At 45.2% G+C, this 24,432-nt stretch overlaps 1 protein-coding gene across 7 annotated transcripts in view; it reads left to right on the top strand.

Annotated features, from left to right (window-relative positions):
* LOC306789659 (rho GTPase-activating protein 12-like) overlaps positions 1–12,087 on the top strand; it is a 39,113-nt gene extending 27,026 nt beyond the window's left edge. The window contains exons 3-19 of one of the 7 annotated variants that reach the window (XM_079285712.1): positions 706–969; positions 2,171–2,371; positions 2,825–2,905; positions 3,303–3,431; positions 3,623–3,685; positions 4,247–4,321; positions 4,982–5,043; positions 5,240–5,321; positions 6,391–6,492; positions 6,821–6,919; positions 7,539–7,641; positions 7,940–8,059; positions 8,648–8,746; positions 8,913–8,990; positions 9,155–9,289; positions 9,761–9,866; positions 10,666–12,087. In XM_079285712.1, the coding sequence (XP_079141838.1) occupies positions 706–969; positions 2,171–2,371; positions 2,825–2,905; positions 3,303–3,431; positions 3,623–3,685; positions 4,247–4,321; positions 4,982–5,043; positions 5,240–5,321; positions 6,391–6,492; positions 6,821–6,919; positions 7,539–7,641; positions 7,940–8,059; positions 8,648–8,746; positions 8,913–8,990; positions 9,155–9,289; positions 9,761–9,866; positions 10,666–10,840 (1,974 nt within the window). In that variant the 3' untranslated portion in view covers positions 10,841–12,087. The remainder of the gene's footprint in view (positions 1–705; positions 970–2,170; positions 2,372–2,824; positions 2,906–3,302; positions 3,432–3,622; positions 3,686–4,246; positions 4,322–4,981; positions 5,044–5,239; positions 5,322–6,390; positions 6,493–6,820; positions 6,920–7,538; positions 7,642–7,939; positions 8,060–8,647; positions 8,747–8,912; positions 8,991–9,154; positions 9,290–9,760; positions 9,867–10,665) is intronic. The other 6 variants (XM_079285716.1, XM_079285714.1, XM_079285713.1 and 3 more) reach the window with 6 other exon arrangements.
* Positions 12,088–24,432: the final 12,345 nt, after the last annotated feature.

Here is a 24,432-nt window from a genome sequence, read left to right as displayed (position 1 = left end):
AATACTGATAATACAGCCAGGCCTTTTCCAAATCAACACACACATTACATATACAGATTCAACCACATAATCACATACTTGTACTAAAAAACAGCTCATTGTTCGTAGCTGGACAGAAAGCACCACCAATGTGTCGTGATAGTCGGTTTCACTTCCTTATTTCTACCTGAATCTGGTCACTGCCACTGTCAGTTATACAACAACACTTCCTCCTCCTCCTCCTCCTCCTCCTCCTCCTCCTCCTCCTCCTCCTCCTCCTCCTCCTCCTCCTCCTCCTCCTCCTCCTCCTCCTCCTCCCCCCCCCCCCCCCCCCCCTTCATTCAAAGCTCTGCTCCTCTGCGGTCAACACTGGCTATGTCAGCTTTAACTACAGATTGTCTTTTTTTTACATTTCAGTCACTTCCTCTCGGCTCCGATGCCACTCAGGAAACAATGTAGGCCGAAAGATGAAGTGATTGACTTCTTGCGGAGCTCAGTAGGAACCCGGCATTAACCGTGCGGGGGTGAGGTGATTGATGTGCGCTCAGGCTCTGTTTTTAAAGTGTTTCTGGATGAAACGGTTCGCCAGCTTGCCCGTGCAGCTGTTGATTTGCACTCTGAAAGCTGTGAATTTCTCTGTCGAGGAACTTTTCCCTGATTATGTAACCGACTTAAATGCACTCGCAGATGACTCACACCTCTCTGTGTTTCTTCTCTCCCCATCAGACGGTATCTTCGTCGGGCCACGGCCGCTCCGAGTCGCCCGTCTACACCAACCTCCAGGAGCTGAAGATCACCCAGACCAACCGGCCCCCTTCCCCCTCCGGCTCCTGCCTCCACGTGATGGGCGAGTGGGAGACCTACAAGGACCAGAACGGCCGGCACTTCTACTACAACCGGTCCACCCAGGAGAGGACCTGGAAGCCGCCGCGAGCCAAGGACTCCAGCACCGGCAGCTCCAGAGGAGAAAGCGTAGGAGAGAGCTCCGAGGTACGGATCGAGTACAGAGGGTTTCATGAAACGCACGCACACATGCACGCAGGCACGCACGCACACACACACACACACGTGGGCTTTACACATTACTCTTATCTGTCTGTATGAGGAACTTCAAGAGTCAGTCTACACTGGTAACTGAGTAAACTTACAATCAAAGCAAGACAACGGCTCTCTAGTAACACGTGGCTGTCTGGATTGTCGGCAAGCTTCTCATTAGTGAAATCTGACTTTACATGTGGCGACACATGTAAAGTCGTGCGGGGGGGGGGGGGGGTTCTCCATGTTTGCGTGAGTACAAACACAGATGCAAGCCGTGCAGCTCAGAAGTGGAGGTAGTAGGACGTGGGAATTTGAGAAATGTGGAGATGAGTTTGTGAATCTCTTGGGTTCCTTCACACGTGAACACCCGGTGAATCACCACAGGAAGCAGGTGTGACTCAAACGTAAACAACGGCTCTGAACAGCTTCTCTGACAAAGTATTAACTTCATTCATTAAACCTCGACTCTCGAGTCAAACTTAATTCTTAAATTTAGTTGATGCAGAATCATAATTTCCACCGTAAAGTATTAAACTAAACCAGTGACAGAAGGACGGACAAAATGAGCTGACTTTGCAGCGATGTTGTCGCTCTAAACTGCTAATCTGCTTCTCACAAGCGTAGAATTACAGTAACTTGCTGATATACACTCAGAATATTAAATATGAAATGGATAACAAATACAGCGTGTCAGTACTTGTGATTAACGACGCTGTACATGCAGTCAGGGGGAGGCATCTAAACTTATTCTGACAAAAGATCAAACATCTCAGAGAAAAGGAAAGTTCTCTCTTTCTTTGAGAAATAAAACACATGCAGCTTTTTTTTGCGTGGTGGAAATGAAGACATTTGAGGAACAGGGAATACTGTGTTTTGTGATCAACGAGTCACTTGGGAGCCGTCTCTGAACATGAAATGTCTGTACCACACTGCCCCCTACAGGAGACAGGCAGTCACTGTTACTTAATCATTCTGTGTCAGGCTGCAGCAGCCAGCTCCAGACTTTCTCCCAAATCAAGCATGGACATGAGTGGTTTCTGTTGGGTCTCCTGGTTCTCTGTTGAAGATGGTGGTTTGGTGTTTCTCCTCTGTGACTCTGTGGTGAAAGATATCCCTCTCCCTCTCTCTTTCTCTCCTCTCTCACCGACGGTAGACCACTCCCCTCTCGCCGTCTTTCTTTCCCTTCCTCTCGCTCTCCATCGGCCGCCTCCAGCCTCTGTCGTCGGAGGACACCTGCTTCAGTACCTACTCTAGCCAGTCAGACAGTCAGTATGGGTCGCCGCCGCGCGGCTGGTCGGAGGAGATGGACCAGCACGGCCACACGCTGTACGTCAGCGACCATACCAACGAGAAGGTACCGGCTGACCTGCTGTCTCTCCTCTGTGGTGCTTTCTGGGAATGCATGTGGGAGCGGCTTCTTGGGTTGATTTCACGGTTAAATTCCTCCGAAAGGGCACAACTCAAATGTTTCCTCCACGCAGATGAAGCACGAGAATGCATACAACTACTAGAGGAAGGATGGAAATACTCTTTTCTGCTATTTCCCTCATCGCACACCAATTCCTCATTATCATGAAAGACTTTTAATCACTCATGCAGATAAGAAAACATTTGATTTATTGTACAGATTTAAAGAGAAGTGAGGACTTACGGTACAGGACTTAAACTCACCACAGCATTGTGATCCATTTGCAACATTTAAACGTTAAAGTCTGTCTGTTGGTCAGTAGTTGCGATGTTCTTGCTCATATATTTGCGTGCTGCGAGGACTCGCACTAACGCGTGTTGTCCGTGTGTTCGCCTCCAGTGGTTAAAACACGTGGATGAGCAGGGCAGGCCGTATTACTACAGCGCTGATGGTTCCAGGTCAGAATGGGAGCTGCCGAAGGTAAGACTCCGCAGCAGATGGGCCTTCAGTAAAACTGAATGTTACATGCTCAGTTTTACAAGAGAGCAAATCCCCAATGATTGTTTGCGTTATGGAGTCATTTTTGAGGATAAACAATTTGAAGATTCGGGTCCACTACAAGTTACTTTCTCTGTCCAACAATCAGTCCAAAACCAAAAAGAGACGACTGAGAATTTTGAACAAGGGATGCTGTGAATCTGTATTGCAGCTCCACTTTGTGACTTCCAACATCATGGTGGCTTTCTGCAGAATCAGGCACACGCATTCCATTAGGAGGACTTGTTATTGTAGTTACAAAAGCCCTCTGTTTACATTCGTAGGAGGTAGAATTAAAAGTGCATCTATGCAGAATGACTCCCTGTCTCCTCCCATCCAGTACAACCACTCCCCCCCCCAGCCGTCTGGAAACGCTCTGAAGAGCTACAGTCTGGACAGGAAACACGTCGATCCCATCGTCCTCACCAAGTGGAGACACAGCGCCTTCATCCAAGACGCCAACGACAAGGTCTGACGCACTGCAAACACACTTTTTGCCGAAAAGTTATTTGCATGACCCGTTTCTTTAACACCTGCCAGTGGCGTTATGTGTATGGCCTGTACAGAACGAGTGTGTTCCAGATGGAGCTGGTGTGAGATGCGTTCACTGTTTATCACACGAGTCCACAGTTTCAGTTGTAGACTGGTTTTGCTTCGCAGCGGCTGTCAAAAACCAGGCGTTTCCGCGCAAGCTCGGCTCGCCGACACCCGTACAAACACCAAGTCAGTGGCCCGTCGGACCGACCAATCGGCGGCTTGTCCCTTAATCCGCGCAGACAAATCAACTCGCATGATAACAATCACGCAGCCGGAGAGATAATCACATCCCCGTCTTCATGATTACCTCAGTCTGTTCATTTCAATCATTCAATCGCAAACCCGATGAGGCTTTTAACCACAATGATACACAAATGAAGTAGTTTGTAGCAGCAGCATGAGCACTGTGATAAATACCTGCCTCCACATCTCATTAATAATCCATCTGCACCTCCCGGACATCACGCAGGTACTCGACACACTTCTTCCAGTTGTAATCTCACTGCTAATTGCCATCGCACTCCTTGAACTGTCTGTGTGCTCTTAACCTCTCATCATCTTCTCATTAACCTTCTGCTGTTAGTGACTGTGTGTGTGTGTGTGTGTGTGTGTGTGTGTGTGTGTGTGTGTGTGTGTGTGTGTGTGTGTGTGTGTGTGTGTGTGTGTGTGTGTGTGTGTGTGTGTGTGTGTGTGTGTGTGTGTGTGTGTGTGTGTGTGTGTTTTCCTCCATCCCTGTCTCCTCACTAGGACGCTCCTCTGGGCCCCAAGCCCTCCTCCCCCGACTCCGACTCCTGCCCTTCGTCTCCCAAGCCCCCCGACTCTGTTAGTACTCACCCCTTCGCCTCCCCCACCCCCCTCCCCCCCCCACCACCCCCTCCCCCACCAGGCTCCGTCCTGCAGGGGGGGGTTAACTTGGGCCCTGGTTGTCGGCAGCTCATTGCAGGGTTTCTACACAGGCACAGAAGATGTGGAAATCAATAGAGAAGAGGATTGTGTCCCAGTTTACGATGGCCTTTGTCGTCTCACATCACACAGAGATCACAGTTCCAGTCGGAGAACACATTTTAGCTTGAGCCTGTGTAGAATCCATGTTAAAAAGCAGAACTGAACTTGGACAAATTGTTCCTGGGTGCGTTGATCGTCTGCGTTTCCCCAAAGATCGACCTGTGTGTTTATAATCTGAAACAGAAGATCTGCTCAAGGCTTATCTTTTTCTAATTTGATTTAATCTGATGTCTCTGTGCACTTTCCAGAGTTTCGTCGCTTGTCTTTCTTCAGTGGAAATAATGGTTTTCCTTCCAGCTGAAGGCTGCGATTGTTCTGGTGGAGGGGTGGTGTTGTTGTGGTGGTGTTTTTTTACGACGGAGTGACACTCTTATTGTTTACCGATCCTTTTCTCTCCCGTCATCCTGCTGTGGTTCTGTATCAGTGATGGATGTGTACGTCACCCTTTCTTCAGTGTGTTCTTCTGTTTCTCTCCAGCCATCTGAAAAGTGCGGCGTTCTGAACGTGACAAAGATCACCGAGCACGGCAAGAAAGTACGGTGAGTGGCACGGACTCGGAATCGACCCACGTTGACATTATTCTGACGTCTGCAGTGTTACTTTTAAAGGTTTCCTGCGAAGATTTGATGACCTTTAGCAACGCTACAGCGCCAATTTATGATTGGATTCTTGTTTTGTCACATTCTCAAAGTTGCCTTCAGTATTTTTACAGTGTTCGTGAACCATCTGTTGCAGGAAGAACTGGACGTCTTCCTGGACCGTGCTGCAAGGGTCCACGCTGCTATTCGCCAAAGGCCAAGGAGGCGGGACCAGCTGGGTGAGTGACAGGAAGCTTGTACTGATCTTTCACTAGTTCACTCTTCATTCACATGACGAGATGTACAGTTGTGCCTTTTTCCAGATGCAGGGTTCACTTCCGATGCCCCCTTTTCATTTGACAGTAAAAGTTTATTTCGAGGTTTGTCGGGTCACCAGATGGGCGTTGGGGTTGAATTAAATCTCCGAGATGTTTCCTTTTCCTTCTCTCTCCATACCTCCACACCCCATCCTCCCGTCCATGCAGCCATACTACCTCAGTGAGTCCTTCCCTGCGTTTCTGCTCTCACTGTTGAGTAACTGGAGGCCGTCCGCTAAGAAACGCCCGGCCGTCGCCTCTGGCTGCTCCGGGCCCGACAGAGCCTCCTCTGTATGTGCTTCCTCCTTCCTCTCGTGTGCTCCTGTCTCCTCTTCCTCTGCATGCCACCTCCCTCCTGTCCGTCATGACCCCCGACCCCTTCTGTGTGTTACGAGTCACCGGCATCGGGGAAAAGATTAGCGACGATAATACTGCGTCAGTAATTGTTCTACTCTGACTTAAAGTGGACGTATTTATTTTAGACTCTTAGACGAGATGAAGTTCATGGATCACTAGATTTAATCAGAGAGTTGTTTTCTTTGAAACGTAGAAGTTAAAGAGTTCATGGAGGTTTTTGTTGGTGCGTCGTGCTTTCTGATGACTTCAGTGTGTAGGTTGATGGCCCAAAACTCGACGGACTCCTTTGCCTTTGAAACTAAAGTTCCTGCAAAGTTTTCTCTGCAGTTAGTTCGCTCTCTAGATAAAGACATGCTTATCAATCAATGTAAACGCGTCAAATGACTCAACAAGTCTTCTAGTACGTTATGGAAAGTCATGAAAGTAACTGTCATGTATCATATAACTATCACATCACACTAACGGAGCTACAGAGCTCTCCTGGAAGGTGTAGCTCCAGTTGAAGGTGAATCCAAACTTTGAATCTTAATCTCTCCACGTTCCTCATCATCAAAGCGGCGCATCTTCTCTCCTCTAAACCATCTGCTGGTTTGGTTGAACAGCCGAGGCTGATCCGTCTCCTCTCTCTGTCCAGTTCGGAGGCGTTCAGTCCAAACCAGAGTTCACTGTGGACCTGAGGGGCGGCTCGGTGGAATGGGCTTCCAAGGACAAATCCAGCAAGAAGCACGTTATGGAGGTGAGCAGATCTCCTCCAGATCGTTCTCGTTTTTAATCTGCGTTTGTATAATGAAAGAAATGTCTGAAATACAAACGAAAGATCCTTCAGGTGTATTTTACATCACCCCTTGTTGCACGAGTGAACTCCTTTCCAAGGTGTTATCACTGAAACACGAAATATGAAAGATGCTTCTTCTAAAAATGACTCCAACCGTTAAGATATTCATGAAACATTTGTTTTACACGATGAACTAACAGATCTACAGAGAACACCGGAGAAAAGAAACAATAAATCAGGGCATAGCTGATGATCGGAATCAATAATTGATCATCTCTCCGGGTTGCAGGTGAAGACTCGTCGGGGCACGGAGCTGCTGATCCAGTCGGATAACGACGCCTTGGTCAACGACTGGTACCGGACGCTGCAGGACACCATCAGCACCCATGTGAGGACCAGATGGGACGTGCAGTATACAGACTGCATATTATCTGTCATTAGTTATTACACCATAACTATTGTGATTAAAAACAGGGGAGATTGTGCCCGCTTGTTCAGAGGAGAAACAGAGTGGACTTTGTCACAGCTGGCATAACGTCCGCATGTTTACTTTGTAATGAAAATACATTGTATATTCGGTTGTTATTAAAACACGAGTAAAAAAAAAAGCCACTTAACTAACTACGGGACAGAAATATAATTTGAACAACTGAATAAAACTTGAGAATAGTTTGAAAGTGAGTCATTTGTTTTCAGGTCAACTCGCCTGTCAACAGATCAGGTGTAGTTTTACGGTCCTGAGAGTCTAAAGGTGCAGCAGGTAGAGGTTTACTACCTGTATCTGCTCTCTGTGTGTGTCTTAGGCCTGAGAGTCTAAAGGTGCAGCAGGTAGAGGTTTACTACCTGTATCTGCTCTCTGTGTGTGTCTTAGGCCTGAGAGTCTAAAGGTGCAGCAGGTAGAGGTTTACTACCTGTATCTGCTCTCTGTGTGTGTCTTAGGCCTGAGAGTCTAAAGGTGCAGCAGGTAGAGGTTTACTACCTGTATCTGCTCTCTGTGTGTGTCTTAGGCCTGGGAGTCTGACGAGGCCATTGAAGAGGACATGCCGGAGTCGCCCGGTGCGGAGAAAAACGAGAAGGAGAAAGACCAGAGAGACTCGAAGAAAGGCCGAGGTCTGTGAGCCGTTTCATGGTGTTGAGCAGATGTTTGAACACGTGCCACGTTTGCTGTATTTAAACTGATAATACATCATCAAAAGTCAAAGATTGCCAAGTATGATGGCAGAGTCAATGAACAGGGTGCACACTTAATCACACAAGAGTGAAAATGAAAGCGTAGCGTGTCCCTCGTGCCCGATAAAAGCACCGCGTATCAGTTTCATTCCCTCAAAACACAGAGCGGCCGTCATGGCGATCCGCGTGTTGAGACGAGTGGTGGACAACACTGTGCTGTCCCATCTGTCCTCTGCAGCCATGAAGACCTCCACCAGCATGGACGGCACCGACAACAAGAAGACCAGACACAAGCTGAAGAAGTTCCTGACCCGCCGCCCCACCCTGCAGGCCGTCAGGGACAAGGGATACATCAAAGGTACGGAGAAGCGCAAACTTGTGACGAGACTCATTGTTCACTATAACAGGCAGCAAAAAGTTCGATTTATCCGTTGAGGAAATCAATAAACGTCAAGTTGATTTTACCAGGAAATAGAAAGCAGTATTTTAGGTCCGTACGTTTGTGGTTTAAGCTGCTGGCGTTCTCTGCTGTAGCAGAAACAAACTGCACATTTTCTGTCATCTGTGGTTTGTACATATCAACAGTGTCTTGACATTTATCGTGCACGAAACATACCAAAGAGTACGAGCCGTGTGTTCTAACCTTAATTATGTCCTATTGTGATTTAATTCATACTCCAACGAGCCAGTTTGCCCACAGCAGGAAGAAGAAGTGAATGTTTTATAGTTCTATAATAATTAACCAGACATGTCGTAATGTCGATGTTCCGTGACGTGTCTTGGCCTTAAAGAGCCCACAGAAGGAAAACCGTCCTTTGTTTTACATCTAATAGAAAGTACCGCGTCTCAGGGAGGGTCAACAACACACGGACAGTATTGCAACAAAGCAACGAGCGTCATTGGACTGTGTGTTTACGACGGCGCTTCTGTCTCTCCGTGTCTTCAGACCAGGTGTTCGGCTGCAGTCTGTCCAGCTTGTGTCACAGGGAGAGCGACACGGTGCCGATCTTTGTGAAGATGTGCATCGACCACGTGGAGAGCAGCGGTGGGTTCAGTAGTGCGGCACCGCGTGTCGCGGTAGAAGGAAGTGATTCTGTGGTCGTTGGAATGTAACCTGCAGTAAAAGAAGGGTGGGGTTTACTGCTGCTCATGAGAACACAGGCATAGAATGTGGACCGTGACGAAGGTTTTCCTCCCATGATCCCTTGCAGGTCTGTGTATAGACGGGCTGTACAGAGTTAGTGGGAACCTGGCCGTCATACAGAAACTACGCTTTGTTGTCAACCACGGTAAGTTGCTGCTCTCTGGAACAACACATTAAAGGTTTGTTCTATCGCTCTTTTAACCTCCTCCAAACAAAGGTTTACCTTTACTGCACTGCATAACACAAAGTAGTGTCCCCTTTACCTGGGATATTGCCATTATATCTGTGTGTGTGTGTGTGTGTGTCCAGATGAGACGGTGAACCTGACTGATGAGAAATGGGAGGACATCCATGTGACCACGGGAGCTTTAAAGATGTACTTCAGAGAGCTGCCGGAGCCTCTCTTCACCTACGCTCTCTTCCATGACTTTGTCAGCGCCATCAGTACGAGTTGCACACAGCTGCACCGCGCTCTGCCACACGTTAACTCTCACTCTGGAGTTACTGCATGAGTCATGTTGTCAGCCTCTTTAATTTACTGCTGAAAAACCCTGACACCATCATTTTAACAACATTCTTCTCAGCTCAATAAGCATTGTTTTTCCTTTTGGAGACTTTTTTTCATATTGCAGGTTTACTCGTAGAATGTTAAACTGAATGCATGGAGACGTTCAATAGTGGAACGTTGGATTTGAGCTTTTACACTGTTTTATTATCCAAAGAATTTAAAATACTGTGCTTGACCTCATTAGACCCTCTTAGAAAACCACGAACTGAGTGATGTAGTAAGTTAGCCATAGACCACTAGCATCACAGACACTTCATCCAACATCGCGTCAGTGAAACAACAGAAGCAACTGTTTGATGAATGCAGGTTGTTCCGTCACGCTTTGATAAATGTTTCCTGTTCTGCAGAGATTTCAGACTACAGGCAGCGAGTTCAGTCCATCAAGGATCTGGTCCGACAGCTGCCCAAACCCAACCACGACACCATGCAGGCTCTCTTCAAACACCTCCGGAAGTAAGAAACGCTCTTCATCCATTCATCTTTCCCCTCAGGACGCAACGCTTTAACGCAGGAATAACAACAAACAGGCACCAGTCTCACAAGCAACACGAACGCGGTGTTCATCACACGGACACCAGATTATTCTAATCGTTCATTAATCTGTGTTTACATTCAACACATGAATGGAGAAAAGCAACAAATGATCAAATCTAAAGCAGAAACAAAAGAACGTTTGGTACTTTTACTGAAAATCAATCATCCCAATGGTTCATTTCTGATCATTTGACACCGACAGAGATTCAAATGCAGTTTATTTAGAGAAGCAGACGTCGTGTAAATGATCACTTTACACATTTTAGTGATGATTAACCAGGGAACAAAATGACAGCCTGTCAGGGGCCAAACACTGATTATTATTATTATTATTATTGTTATTAACTTCAGCACATGAATTTAAGGGGCATCAACCAGACCAGCAAGCAGTGATGGGAAGTAACCGAGTACATTTACTCAAGTACTCTACTTTGGTACTTTACTTGAGTACTTCTAGTTCCATTTTCTGTTACTTTTACTCGACTACAAGTCAGAGAGAATCCTTTAGTTCCTTTGAATATTCTGATTATTAACACAAAATATAAAACAAATAAAACACAAGATAAAACAAGACAAAGACTGTATTGATCCTTTCAAATTAGCTCCAACATGAAAACATTCATGCATCAATTATTCAAATCCAATAATATGAAATTCTGCATGATTAGTACTTTGTAAATATTGGCCGCTGTGTCTGAACTGTCCGTCGCTCCTCCAGGGTGATCGAACACGGCGATGAAAACCGCATGAACACCCAGAGCGTGGCCATCGTGTTCGGCCCCACGCTGCTGCGGCCCGAAACGGAGACCTGGAACATCGCGGTCCACATGGTCTACCAGAACCAGATAGTGGAGCTAATACTGCTGGAGTACGAGAACTTTTTCGGCAGGTAGAAAGAGACGCCGGGGGGGATGAGCCTCTTGCTTTTTTTCTCTCTCTCCCAACGCAGAGCCTGGATCGGCTCGGCTCGGTCCAGCTTCTCTTCATCTCAAACCGACCTGCGACCACTGACTCCTCCAATCGTACAACCTCCGGACCAAAGCCACGCCAATACGTCACCAAAACCAAACCATAGCTGTAACTAACTAGCGACCAAAAAGGTTTCGGCTCTTTGCACTTTCCAGTGTCTCATTTTCTGTCCTGCAGCTACATTTGTGCCACTTTACTGCAAAAGGGTGACGTCCTCCTGTCGCGACACTGGATTCCTAAAAGTAGTGAACAGGCCTCTACTACTGCTGCACAGACGGACTGAGACCGAAGCAGAAGGATGGAGGAGCCTCTTCTTACAGAGGAGGCCTCACTAGTGGAGGGTGGAGAATGTACTGTACTGTATTACCTGATCCATGTATCATCACTCTTGTATGAACCACACTGGGGAACCAAAAGAGGAAACTAAACTGCTGTGCTTGGCTTTAGACGTTTAGACACTAAGAGAAGAAACAGGAAGAAGGGATGATATGGAGGTCCTTTTTTATTTTTAGGATTAATATGAACATTTGCTGCCATTGCCGGACTGCTCTTCCTTTCACAATGTCTTCATTTCAAAGTATTTTCTTTCCTTCTGCCTCTTTCCATCGCTCTGGATTTTCCTCTCCTTCCTTCTCTTCCTGTAATCCTGAACACACTGGACCGGGGTCCTCTGAACACATAAGAGGTTATCACTCTGTAATATATCTGCAGGCCACCTGCTCCATTTAGCTTTAAGAACAAATCTTCTTCAAGCAGTCAGAAGTTAAATAATATAAATAAAACAAAGGTACTCTGCGGTGTCTTTCCTGGACTCTTGGATATTGAACGTGAAGGCGTACGGCCTTTTGAACACGACTCCGTTGATAAATGTGTACAGTGTTTTATGTGTGCATGAGGGTGGGGCGGACGGATGAATGGAAATCAATGACAGTATATTGTACAAATAGTAAATGTATGCCTGGAATGTTGAAAAGATGACACGAGGGAGAAATCACTATTTTGTGATCATTGTGTGACCAACAGATGTGAGGGATGAAGTGATGAACTGGGGATGTGGAGGTTTACCTGCGCGTCGCGTAAACGCAAGTTGTTGAATGTAAATCTTGAGAGTAACTGTTGGCTTTAACGAACTGGAATAAAGAGCTCTAATAAGAGGTATTTCCAAAGGAGATATTCTTCGTTTTTTTTTACATTTGTTCATACATTTAGACTTGTGCTACAGTAAGTAGTTATTTCAGTGTGAAGTTCAAGGAGGGGACGCTGCCGGAATTTGAGGTTTGATCATCTGATTTACATTAAAGCAAATAAAAAAGGTTCAAGTCAAAACATACAAATTAAATCAAACATTTGAGGCAATAAGCTAAGATTTTATGTCAATATTGGTCAGAACTTTGTGTCTAACGTAAATCTTTATTTTTCCATCGCCATTGATATAGGAAGTTAAAATGTAATGTATTTTTTTTAGTACCTCAAAACTGACTTACTCGATTATAATCTTCACTTGTAAATCAAAGTCTTTACATCTGACATTTAACTATTTTGGTATATCATACCTAACACGTTAGGTCCGGGCGGGGGGCACAAGTGTGAAGTAACATGTAGAGATCAGACGGATGCATGCGGCTCAGATGCTGCTGATGCTGCTGATGTGCCGGCTCCTACAGACGTCAAGTTCAAAAACCCCAGAAAGCTTTTCATGTCGGGAACCCTGCTTCACACAACATTTTATCAGACGCTTTCCCTCAGAAAAGAAAAAGACGTTTCTTGTTGGATGCAACTTCATAGGCAGCAGGACGCATCATCAAGCTGCTCTTTTGTTGCAGTCTCTCAGCATGCTATCCACTCGGGGTATAAAAACAAGTCGTTCTAATGATCACAGTGATTGTTGTTGGCACCCCCCTCTGATCTCGGTTACATATTCGTCGTTTGTTCACACTGAACGCCTAATCAGTGAGAAAACCGACAAAGAAACAGGCACAGAGTTTGAAATTAGGGATCAGACAAAACTCCCAATACAAAATAACAAAGCAGGCAATACAAGGAGAGTTATGAACGATCTTTCTTGTGTAAAAGTGACCACATTTACAAAGCTTTGAATTGGAGTCCAACTATGGCCAAATTCCATCATGTGTGGAGTCTCTATGAATACAATTGCAAATCAGGTCACAGTTTATGATTTACTTATATGTCTAGTGGTATCCAGTCATTCCGTCATCGTTTTGGTCTAATTTGTTCACATTTTGGGAACAATGCTGTTGTCGTTAATGGGTTTCGTGTTTGGACTGAGATCTGTGGGTAATCTTGAGCTCAGTGGATCAGCCTGCAGTCTGCAGCTTCTTCTTGTTGTGGATCTTTTATAAAACGTTGTGCACAAAGTGTTGTCGCTGTCCAAGGTGCTGATCCTGGAACCCCCGATTGTCCAGAGACACTGGCCATCAGCATGCGTTATAAAGAGGTGAATTATTTAAACTTTTTTTGCTCGTCTAAAACCTGCTAGAAAAACATGACGCACCATTGTGCCATGAACGATGACTTTGCAGGCAGCTCGTTTCCTGCGACGGTTCAGACTTCAGGCACCGATAAGGGAACTTGATGCAGCCGGTCTTGACCTTGCAGCCCCCCTATGAATTATAATTCACTTAAATTTGAAAGTTAATATCGATGCTCTGTGAACTCAGACGCTGGCTGCCGCAGCCGGTCCTCCACAGAGAGGTTGTCGCGGCGTCGCCCGGTGTCAAGGCTCCGTCAGCGGGGACAGTCGTTAGCTGAACCAAACCTGGAGGAAGCGATCAAGTTTAGTATAACTCTGATTGAGAATATTTCCCTCCGTCATACTGATTATTTTTGGACACTGGCTCTAGTTGCCTCAACATAACTATGCTATTACTCAGTTGTTATTTTAACAGTGTGTTTTTCTGGACAAACGAGTCCCTTTGCTGTAGAAGCATGAGGACATGTTTACTGTGTGTGTGTGTGTGTGTGTGTGTGTGTGTGTGTGTGTGTGTGTGTGTGTGTGTGTGTGTGTGTGTGTGTGTGTGTGTGTGTGTGTGTGTGTGTGTGTGTGTGTGTGTGTGTGTGTGTGTGTGTGTGTGTGTGTGTGTGTGCGCGCGCGCGCGTTCCGTCGTGTCGAGTAGAAAGCGGAGAGTCTTCATTGTTTCACAAATTAGCAAAAATAATTGATGAGAAAACACAGTAAGAACCGCATTCATTGCTCAGACAGGAGACATTCTCATTAGCCGGGCTGCTACGCAAGACACCGCTTTGAATATTAACAGCCGTCTGCACACTGCGTGGGGCTCAATTGCAAACGAAGCCTAATTCTCCTTTACAATAATGTTCTACATGTTAACAGTGGGGGAGGCAGACTCATTACAATAAGCAATATTAGGATCAGTGTATAGAGGGATGGCATTAGAATGTGCCACTAAATGTGGGCTTTTATGGAATCATTTTTTGGCTGCTTCATATCCTCGTGAGAAGCCCTGAGTTAAAACATACCCCCCCCCCCCCCCCTCTGTGGATGTTCGACCCCGCTCGCTCATCAGTCATTTTCTAATGTGTTTGAAGCTACAGTAAGCCTCGCTGAGCAGATGGCTCGACTCATTTGGCTCGAACCAACTCCAATGTGAGAGATCTTCTCTTTAGGGTGAAGTGACACCTACTTCACAAGTTGATTGATGGTCTGGAGCCTCCGATGTGGACGGGGTTTAGTTCTTAAGGAGGGCAGGTCGAGTGATTTTCATTTTGCTTACGTTGAACAGATAAACGTGTGATTCTCCTTTTACCCCAGCATTACTGAGACACCATTAAGCTGCTGACAAGGGTTCAAGAAAACATGGAAACAATAAGTTAAAGAAAACAGAAACAATAAGTTCAAGAAAACAGAAACATTAAGTTCAAGAAAACATGGAAACAATAAGTTAAAGAAAACAGAAACAATAAGTTCAGGAAAACAGAAACAATAAGTTCAGGAAAACAGAAACAATAAGTTCAAGAAAACAGAAACAATAAGTTCAAGAAAACAGAAACAATAAGTTGCTGCCTCCTAAACGCCATCAATGCCTTGTGTGAATTCTCCCCTCGTCTCAAAGGTGACGGTTTTCTCCTGACATTTGTGTTTGATGGCTGACAGCAAAATGGCAGAAAGTTACCGAGTTAATGTGATTTATCCCGAAAAGGCCAATCTGCTAATCCACAGCGACGCGGTGACATTTCTCTTGCTGCGGATTGATCGATAAGTGTCCAGACCTTCTCCTCCGGCTAAACGTTAAAACAAAAGCACAAAAAAAAAGAAAAGACTTAAAATGAAACTGCTGAGTGGAATGAACCAAAACATTTCTTTAAATACGGAGCACCTATTAACAAATGGCTCTGACATCGGTAGAAGAAATGTGCTTCAAACAACATGCAATCACAAACCAGAGACAGAAATTGACGTTCAATATGCCAAAAATCATCTTTAAACAAGTTCAAATGTTCTCTTCACTAAGAGTGAGCATAGAATAAACACTGTTGTGCCATTTTATTAATTCATTTACATTAAAGAATGAATAAGGACTTTTTTATTTTGTATGTGAACAAGTTTGCGTTATAATATGCAGCCATGGAGCATAAACATATTCATAGTTTGCTCAACCAGAAGCAGCAACACATGAACTAGCTGCTCGTTCACTCAGCTGCATTTCTGTCCTTCAACATCCTCTAGACAACTTCACCGATAAAACATATTCAAAATGGTTTCAGGTGTAATTTAAAGGGTCTATATAAACACGTGTGTCCTTAAATACGAAGGCTGACATTTGTCCCCATAGACTGATGGGTGGCTCATCGTGCACACACTAACAATGCAGGCATCTTGTTTGCATGAACATCTGTTTCTCTCTGGTTTACACCTTACATATCTTTGTCATATCACCTCCAATTTGTGTTCTTTAACTTTGACACTGAGCAGCTGTGCTTGTTTGTTCCCAACTCACTCACCTGGTCCCCTGCGTGCATACAGTACACGAATAATGCTCCAGCAAGGCTGCCTGTCCTTGTGTGGTTTACAGTCGTGTAGCGCTTTTTATTCAAAGAACCCAACAGAAACCACGATCTCATGACCATCTGATCTCCTCAGCTCTTCAATTTAAACACCAACAGATCGAGCTGCTCTGTTGTCTTTCGTGAAAGTCACAGAGGCAGATCTACGCCATAGTCCTGTGTGTTTATATGTGTGTGTGTGTGTGTGTGTGAGTGTGTGTGTTTGTGTGTCTGACAGGCCTTAATCCAAAACCCATTTCTCTAACTCGCTTGAGGGTGCAGCTGTCTCCATCAAGGGCGAATGGAAGCAAATAACAGAGCAGATTAGCATAAAGTGTTAGGAAACAGCTCAGGGATTTCTCGGCACCCTTCTGCTGCACACGCCGTCTCCTGTAAATGTATTCAGAGCATAAAATCACACCAGGACAAACTGAACTTGGGCCGTCAAGGCTGAACAGTTGTTTCTGGTTTTCCCAAAGACAACTGGAAGCTGCTCAAGCTCCGTCTGAAGTCGGTAAATGGATCCTGCCGATGGTCGCGGCATCTGCTAACACAGCGTGCTCGGTTAGATCTGTGAGCTTCCTGCTCCGCGGGGAGACCGTCGAACAAAAGCAGGAGGAACGACGCGTTTGTGATTTCACACGCTCGGTTAGGTTTGACCACCGTGCCGGCTTCGCCTGATTACTCCCAACAAGTTCCACCTCTCCAGTCATTTGCTGTCAACACGTTTCCAGGAGAAAACATCTCACACTTTAATGTCTGAAGTCATTTGCATAACAGCTGCTCTCTCTGGCACTAAGAGCCTCTTGAGGAAAATGCTCCTCCATCCAGGATCTCAGAGGATCTGCTGTGGGAAAGAAATTGTAATTTTTCTCTCCACATAATTTCCCCTATAATATCTAAAAAAAACCCCCACTGTTGCCTGTGGAGGCGTGTTGGCAGGAAGTGGAGATGTTTGTGTTTTCTCCACGTTTCCATCACTAATCGCCGTTTTGCTGAAACCTGCCAGAGCAACACAACAGTCCAGGAAATCACAGCAGCGTGAATTAAAGTGTGGGAATCCTTTTGCTGTGTGTGATGCAAGCTAACAGGTTTAACTGTGGAGCTGAGAATAACGCCGGGACGCTGCAGGACTGAAGAGAGGAGAATGAAAAGAGAAGCAGAGATGCTGAGAGAGAGAGACAGCCAGTCGTCCTGAGTTATGGACATTCCCAGAAGCTGCTTCCAGTCATCGTGTCCTTTGTAGATTGTGGTGTAATTGTGCTGCTGTTTGCTGCTGATAAACCTTTGGAAGAGTCCGGTCTCCACTGGATTCTATCAGGAGGCCGTCAGACACAAAGTTTTGGCTCAGCCAGGCAGACAGGATTTGTTTTTTTAGTTTTTTTTCAGTAGCAGACGTTTTTCGTCTTCTTCTTCTTTCTGCACCAACAAGATGACGCAGCATGTGAAGAGAAGACAGAAGCAGCAGACGGAGACAGATATCAACACCTCGGTGTCATCACATGTACATGCAGCTCTTATCTGCAGCAGCTCACAGTGCTGAGAGTGCACGGACTCTGAGTTCAGACGGCCCCAGTGGAAATAGAACCAGTGACTCTGGAGGAGACGCTCCACTCGTCTCTCTGCTGTCTGCGGCGCCATCAAACACCGTGCTGACAGTTTGCGCTCCAGTATCTCAAAACGTTTGAACACTGAAGGTCCTGATGGAGACAAAGATTGACATTTTTGTCAGTTAGATACTAGTCGTAGCCTGTTTTGTGTGAGTTTACTGAATCGTAGTGTCACCAGCTGTACTCACAAAATGTAAAGTCTTTGTTTAAAGTGCGCTGAAAGACCCTGAAGGCCACAGAAACATCCATTGGTTTGTGGACCACAGTTGAGGCTTCGACTTCGGTATTTTGGCCGTTGTTTTCTACTGTTGTATGTGATGTTTCTGAATTAACATTAGGGCTGCATTAATGTGTATGTTGCATGTTACTGCTGTATATGTTCACGGTTGTCCTCTTTTTCACTCTTTTTATGAGTTGTTGGGTAGTTTAATCTACTGCAATGCATCATATTCTATAAAACTATACGTTTGTAGGGAACATAACATTTGTTTACCTGAAAAGTATTGAAAGCGTTCAGATAAATGTAGTAAAATGTACAGTATTTGCCTCTGAGAAGTGGTTGAGTAGAAGTGGAAAGTACCTGAAACTGCTGGTGCATCATTGTATCTTTAAGCTGCACGTTCGGCGGTAAAATCTGCCCTTCAAGTCCGTCTGAGCCAAAAAGATGATCACACCAGACCAGGAAACTGAGCGGTTGAAGATGTCAATCGTTCTGTCTGGAAGATGAACCAACATTTTAAAGTCTAAAGTCAACGAAACCACCTTTTAGGTCAACCAGTGTAACAGAGATACATGAGACACAACATAGTGAGCCTCTTCCCTCTGCTCCTCGTGCATTCATTCCATGTTAATCCAGTGAGCTTTCATCATCAGTTTATTGGTAAGTCCTGCTCACTCAATCGCCTCCTTTCTGTTTGCTCGGGCGTAGTGTGGAGGACGGAGCCGCTTGATGACTTTAAGCCACTCAGAGTGAGGCTTATCATGACTCCTCAGGACGGGGAAGTCTCTCACAGAAGCAGAAGCAAGGCTGCACAATGTCACTTCACCTCAATGCTGCATGAACACTCGAGTTCACTGCCAGTCATATGACAGACTTTCTTCTTCGCTGTGTTGATATGTAGACTTTCAGAAGCACTTACTTACCTGTAGCTGTAACGTGTGTCACAAGCTGAATGCTGAAGTTGAAGCTGCGACCATTACGGTGATAAAAACCAGATGAAGCATTATTACTCACACCTGCTCTCGCTGCCTATTAACCCGATCACCGCGGCGAGAGGGAATCATTGCCAGCTAATGAGACATCTGTGCGCTGAACTGTTCAAATAATAAGCAGCAGCTTTGCACAGGACGAACAAAACAAGCCTCTCCAAACCAACTTGTTGTGGATGTCTGGCTCTCTGAGGACTCTTTATCTGCTGCAGCGGCATGCTGATGGAAAACAACAACAACAACAACAACAAGAAAAATCCTCGCCAGCATCAGCCGGCTTTGTTTCAAATTCTCCCGAACACAACAAGTCCAAGGTCCCGTCTGCACAGCCACAGGACGTGTTCCGGACTTGTTCAGTGACCGGAGCGCGATGGAGGAGACGGGCGTCTGATAAACGGGCTCAGAGAAACCTCTGACTGATGACACGTAACACTGATCAAAGATGACTTTCATCAATGTTCAATGCATTCTGGGATCTTGTATCGTTGATACAGAGTCTGGAGCTCGGACCGGGTGCGGTAACAACATGCCAGAGCCATGTTGCTGTACACCGCAGGGCAACACCTTCAACTCGTTCATACATAATGTGTGTTGTGTAATCGGAGGCATTTTTACAACGTACGAAAAATGTAATCAGGACAAAATTGATGCACAAAATTGTGGCAGATGCCTGGTAACTGGACTCTTGGCAGACTTCTTCTAAGAGCTGCTAATGAGAGCCGATCCTTTAATCTAAATTGGATCAAACCTCAAACATCTGGTGGATGCGAGTAGGTTTGGTGAAAACTCTTAAGCAATTAACCCGCGCTTGTTTTTTTAGACGTCCATATTAATTCTCCTGACAAGTCAGCAATAATTGGGCATCTTCGCTCCCAGAAATAAGTTAAAGTTAAAGACTCTCAGTTATATCTCAACTAAACGTCTGCTCGTTAGTCTGAGTACATCTCCTGACAACAGGTTCATCTTTTCCCAGAAGGAACTTCTATTCCGCGCTGTTCCCTGGAAGCGTTCTTAAACATTCACTGTGCGTGTCCTGGGCCGACCCAGCTGAGCCTTCACGCTGTGTGGATCCCTGGCTGGTGTAACACCTCTGTGCAAAACATCTTAATGATGAGCCTTCTGCAGGTGGAGCGGTAATGTCGACTGCGTTTAGAAACAGAGGTTTCTGAGTGCAACACATCAGAGACAGAAGCTCGTAGGGATGTGTGGTTTTTCCTTGTAGCAGAGACAGTAATTGCTCGCTTTATTCTGGACGATCCTTCCGTCTTTTTTATTCTATTTTAAGTTGTGCTTCTGTGGAACTCTTCTGCTCTGGTTGTGAGGATGCACATTGGTTTCAGCAGCTGCTTCCTTCTTTGCCGTTTGATCAGAGGCAGTTTCCACCATATTTTCATCCTGGTTGTTACGTGAACACGTGTCAGCTGACGAGCCTTTACAGCCTCTACCAGCCCTTGAGTATGAGGAGCAACACCTGGTAGAGAGTTTCACCTTCATCATTTGAATTCCCTTATTTAAATGTTATCTACATGACATTCAGAACATTAAAAGAAAAAAAAAACAGCAATAATTTCCCTTCTCTTCTTATTTAGTTATTCATGGAACTCTTCTAGGCGTCAGCAAAATGCGCCAACCACGGCGCTGTCGCGGAAGCGTGTAGCGCCCGCCGTGCAGTTCAACCTCAGGTAGACTCTGGTGACTCTGTCAGCCATGTTGTTTGTTTGCACTGTTAGCACTGTTAGCACTGTTAGCACTGTTTGCACTGTTTGCACTGTTTGCACTGTTAGCAGCGAGCCGCCCGCTCAGCCGTCGCCATGTTAAGAGCTGTGTGGAAGCAATAGATATACTCAGAATATCCTATTGGGCACATTTAAATGACAGGGGATGTATTTGTAACACCCCAAAAGGAAAAACTGATTCATTGTAGAAAACCAATAATTGCTGCTGGCTTCATAGTGTGATCTTTAACATATGCTCTTCATTCTGTGAAGATTGTGTCACTTCAATAGATATGTTCATCAATATCAATAGAGTTAGAAGACCAAAGAAAATGTATGAAACTTTCTGTCATGACTTCTAAGAGACTAACTACTTAGAGTAAGAAGAATAAAGTAGTTGGTAAGACTTCCCCATCAATCACTGCGATGCCCTGAAGAACAGCCACACACACTCATGGTGTAGCCAGCTGGCTGTGGGCTTTCTTTCCTACTGGGAATCAATGTTCTACGAAATGCATTCACTCCCACTATGCAGAGAGATGCTGGATGAAAGCATCCACCAAACAGTGTTTTGTTAAGAAACAAAAGTCTGTTCTTTCGTCTCTGTTGGTGCCGTTTCCGCACTCAATTTACCCCCCAAGGCGTCTTAAAACATGAAAAAAAGTAATCAAAGCGTAAAAGTGAGAGGAGAATAAGGAGAGAATGGGATAATTAAGGAAATGAAGGCAGAAGACAAAAGGGCAGATTTAAGGGGAGGAGTGCACTGCAGGAGGTGAGCGGAGAAGAAGAGGCATGTCGACTCCGGCCGGCCCTCTCATTATAAAGGTCATTAGCGGTTCCTCTCCTCTGGCGGCTGATTAATAACGTCATTTAGATCAAAAGGCCGCTTAACTCGAGACCTCTGAATTGTAGTTCCGAGAAAATAAGGTCATCAGAGAGAGCTGGAGCTATACGCCAGCTCTCTCCCTGCAGCCAACACAAGCTTCTGCTTCTGAATAAAAATCAAACGTTCAGATTCGTGAAAGTCTGCAGGGACATGGTTTTAAAACGTGGGATGTGTTTCGTCAATTGAAGCCTTCGTTAAACCTAAAACTTCAAAACTGAACATTGTGTTTGATTAGAAAGCAGCCGACTGCTCCTAACTGCTCTCAATATGGAGAGAAACAACAGACAGAAAGTGTTTTCATCTCTTTGAATCCGTCTGAACTTGAACCAGCCACCGATGAAGAAACATCGAAAAGGATTCAGACTGAGTCCCACCTCACTTCAGTTTGACTTGTTTTATTCAGTCCCACCAATAGAAACAGAAACAGAACAGCAGCAGAACGGACATTCCCATCCAAATCACCAGGATAGTCAGAGCGGCAGCCATTTTTATGTTTCTCGTTGCCATTGCCAGTGCAACCTTTGTAGCAACTTCCATGTAAATGAAACCCACTGAATGGCAACCCACTGAATGGCAATAATGGTGGTTATTTTGGCCCTAGTTCAGTGGCAAGCTCATCTTTAAACCCAAATAACCTCAGAAACGAGTCTCCGACTAAAGTTTAAAGTGAAGCAAACTTTAAAACTGGATCTGTTCCACTGAAATGGCAAGGTTACTTTCTCTTTGAAGTTTGGCCCACAGATCGTTTCATGAACTCAGTCCAGGTAAAACTCCACAGAGCTGCTGCTGCTGCTGCTGCTCCGTAATGAAACGGCAACCGCAGAGCATCTGCAGGGACCAGAGCTCTCCTCCTCCACCACATTTACAATATCACCAACGTGCTGCCGGCGGCCTGCCGAGCCGGAGATAGATAGACAGAGAGGGAGAGAGGGATGGAAGGAAGGAGTGAGACAGAAAGCAAGCCTGATTCAGCCAGAGGAGAGACAGGTGGAGAGAACGCCTCAACAGTTACAAAATCATTAATTAAGCCTGCATCAAATCTACTCCCACAGAGCCTGTGTGTGTGTGTGTGTGTGTGTGTGTGTGTGTGTGTGTGTGTGTGTGTGTGTGTGTGTGTGTGTGTGTGTGTGTGTGTGTGTGTGTGTGTGTGTGTGTGTGTGTGTGTGTGTGTGTGTGTGTGTGTGTGTGTGTGTGTGTGTGTGTGTGTGGGAAGTCATCATGTTTTCTACAGTTTTAACTTCTCCACAGGGGAAATGTCGTTACTAAATTAAACAGAAGAGGAATCCCACACGACAAAAAATGATTCACCATCAGAGAATGCAGGTGATGCTCTGGTGCTGTTGATGACAGTAGTTGTTATATCTTCATGAATACCTTCTCGGGGATTGAAAGAGGGGGACGGGGACGGGGGGGGGGGGTAGCGTTGGGTTTTTAACTCGGCCCATTAGTTGTTCATTGTTTAGGAGATAGATATAATGTGGCACAAACGTATATATTTATCATTCTTGTTTTGCTTTTGTTCTCGTACACGTAAAGTATTGTACACGCTGCTGTTGGTCCTCCTGCTGATCACTGATGCAGGTGACAAATCACAGCCACGATGACACAATGATGACTAAAAAACGTTGCTGCATCATCAACATTTTACACAGTTACGAGGAACATTGGATCACAGCAGTCTAAAGGGAAATCAAGGCTGTAAGCTGCTCGCATGTTAAGTGTAAAAGTATATTAAGTCTTTAGATGCCTATAAATAATCAACGGCACATTAAGAGCAGCCTCAGCACCGCTCCTCCTGCATGTTTACAGCCACTCTTATATCCATTTTATGAACACACATCAAAAGCGTCAGACTTTTCAAGCAAGAGCTTTTTACTCTAGAAGAGAGACACGAAGCCTTGTTGACGTTTAACTAATTCAAATCCTGAGACATTCTGTGTTTTTATGTTGCTGCAAAACAACCCGAACATCGTGGAGAAACATTCTCTAAACTGTCAGACTCAGGAGGCAACCGAAGATGAACGTCTCAAACCAAAGTCTAAAACTGTCTGTCTGACAACCAACAGCAACATCAGTGCCACAATGTATCTGTTGCTGAAGATCAAGATATTTATGCATTCTACAGTTTTTGTTGTTGTTCTAAGGTTTTTTTGTTGCCTTTTTTGTTCTTTTTTTAAAGGAAATTTAGTTCTATATTTTATTTTTTTTACCACGTGTAGTGCTATGGAGCCATGTTTTGAGTGGGTCGAAGTTTTGGTCGTATTCGTGCGCTCTCTTTAGCGTGCTGACACACACGTTCCTGTGATTGTCAAACCATTCCACAGATCTGGAGAAAGGATACCTTACTGTTTTGTCAGCTCCTACCTTAAGGTGCTCACCAAGCGGCAGTTTGGCACACGAGAGCTAGAATGAAGTCGATTTAAAAAGACGACGAGGGTGAACTCTACTTTTTGTTTGTCACAGAAGTAAGAGTCACGTAAAGTGAATATACTGTGGCTTCATTTAAGAGAGGGAGTGAAGTCGAGTGTTGAATCACTTGATATGGCAGAGAGAGAGAGAGCAGGTTAAAGTGTGACAGTGTTCGCTAAAGCATCATTACAATTCAGCACGGACCTGTGAGCCTGTTAACTTCCATTTGAAAGCCACATAATGGAGGGCTGCAGAGTGTGTGTATGTGTGTGTGTGTGTGTGTGTGTGTGTGTGTGTGTGTGTGTGTGTGTGTGTGTGTGTTAATCTACCAGGAGGTGACGATGAGAGAGGAAATCTTCCCAATCAAAGACTCTTTTTGAAAAGAATCTCAAGCAGTTTGCTCTGAAAATCTTCTTAGTGAATTAGCCAAATTGCAGATTTTTGATCCTGAAAAATGCAATCAAAGCTCTGATTGGCTGAGCATCTAAACTTCTCCGTCTGTCTCTGAAGACGGATGCTGAATGCTAAACTTTCCTCTAAGACACGCCAGCATCCAACATAAAGGAGGAAATCATCTACAAGCAGGAAGAGATTCAAAGGACCGTTTACAAAGAATGAAGAGATAAACAGCAGCTGTGACTAAATGATTGTCTGTGATCTGTCAG

Source organism: Melanostigma gelatinosum, assembly GCF_949748355.1.
Source record: "Melanostigma gelatinosum genome assembly, chromosome: 15".
NCBI classification, from domain to species: domain Eukaryota; kingdom Metazoa; phylum Chordata; class Actinopteri; order Perciformes; family Zoarcidae; genus Melanostigma; species Melanostigma gelatinosum.
Note: the sequence above shows the minus strand (reverse complement) of the source record. Positions and strands in the feature narration are given on the sequence as shown.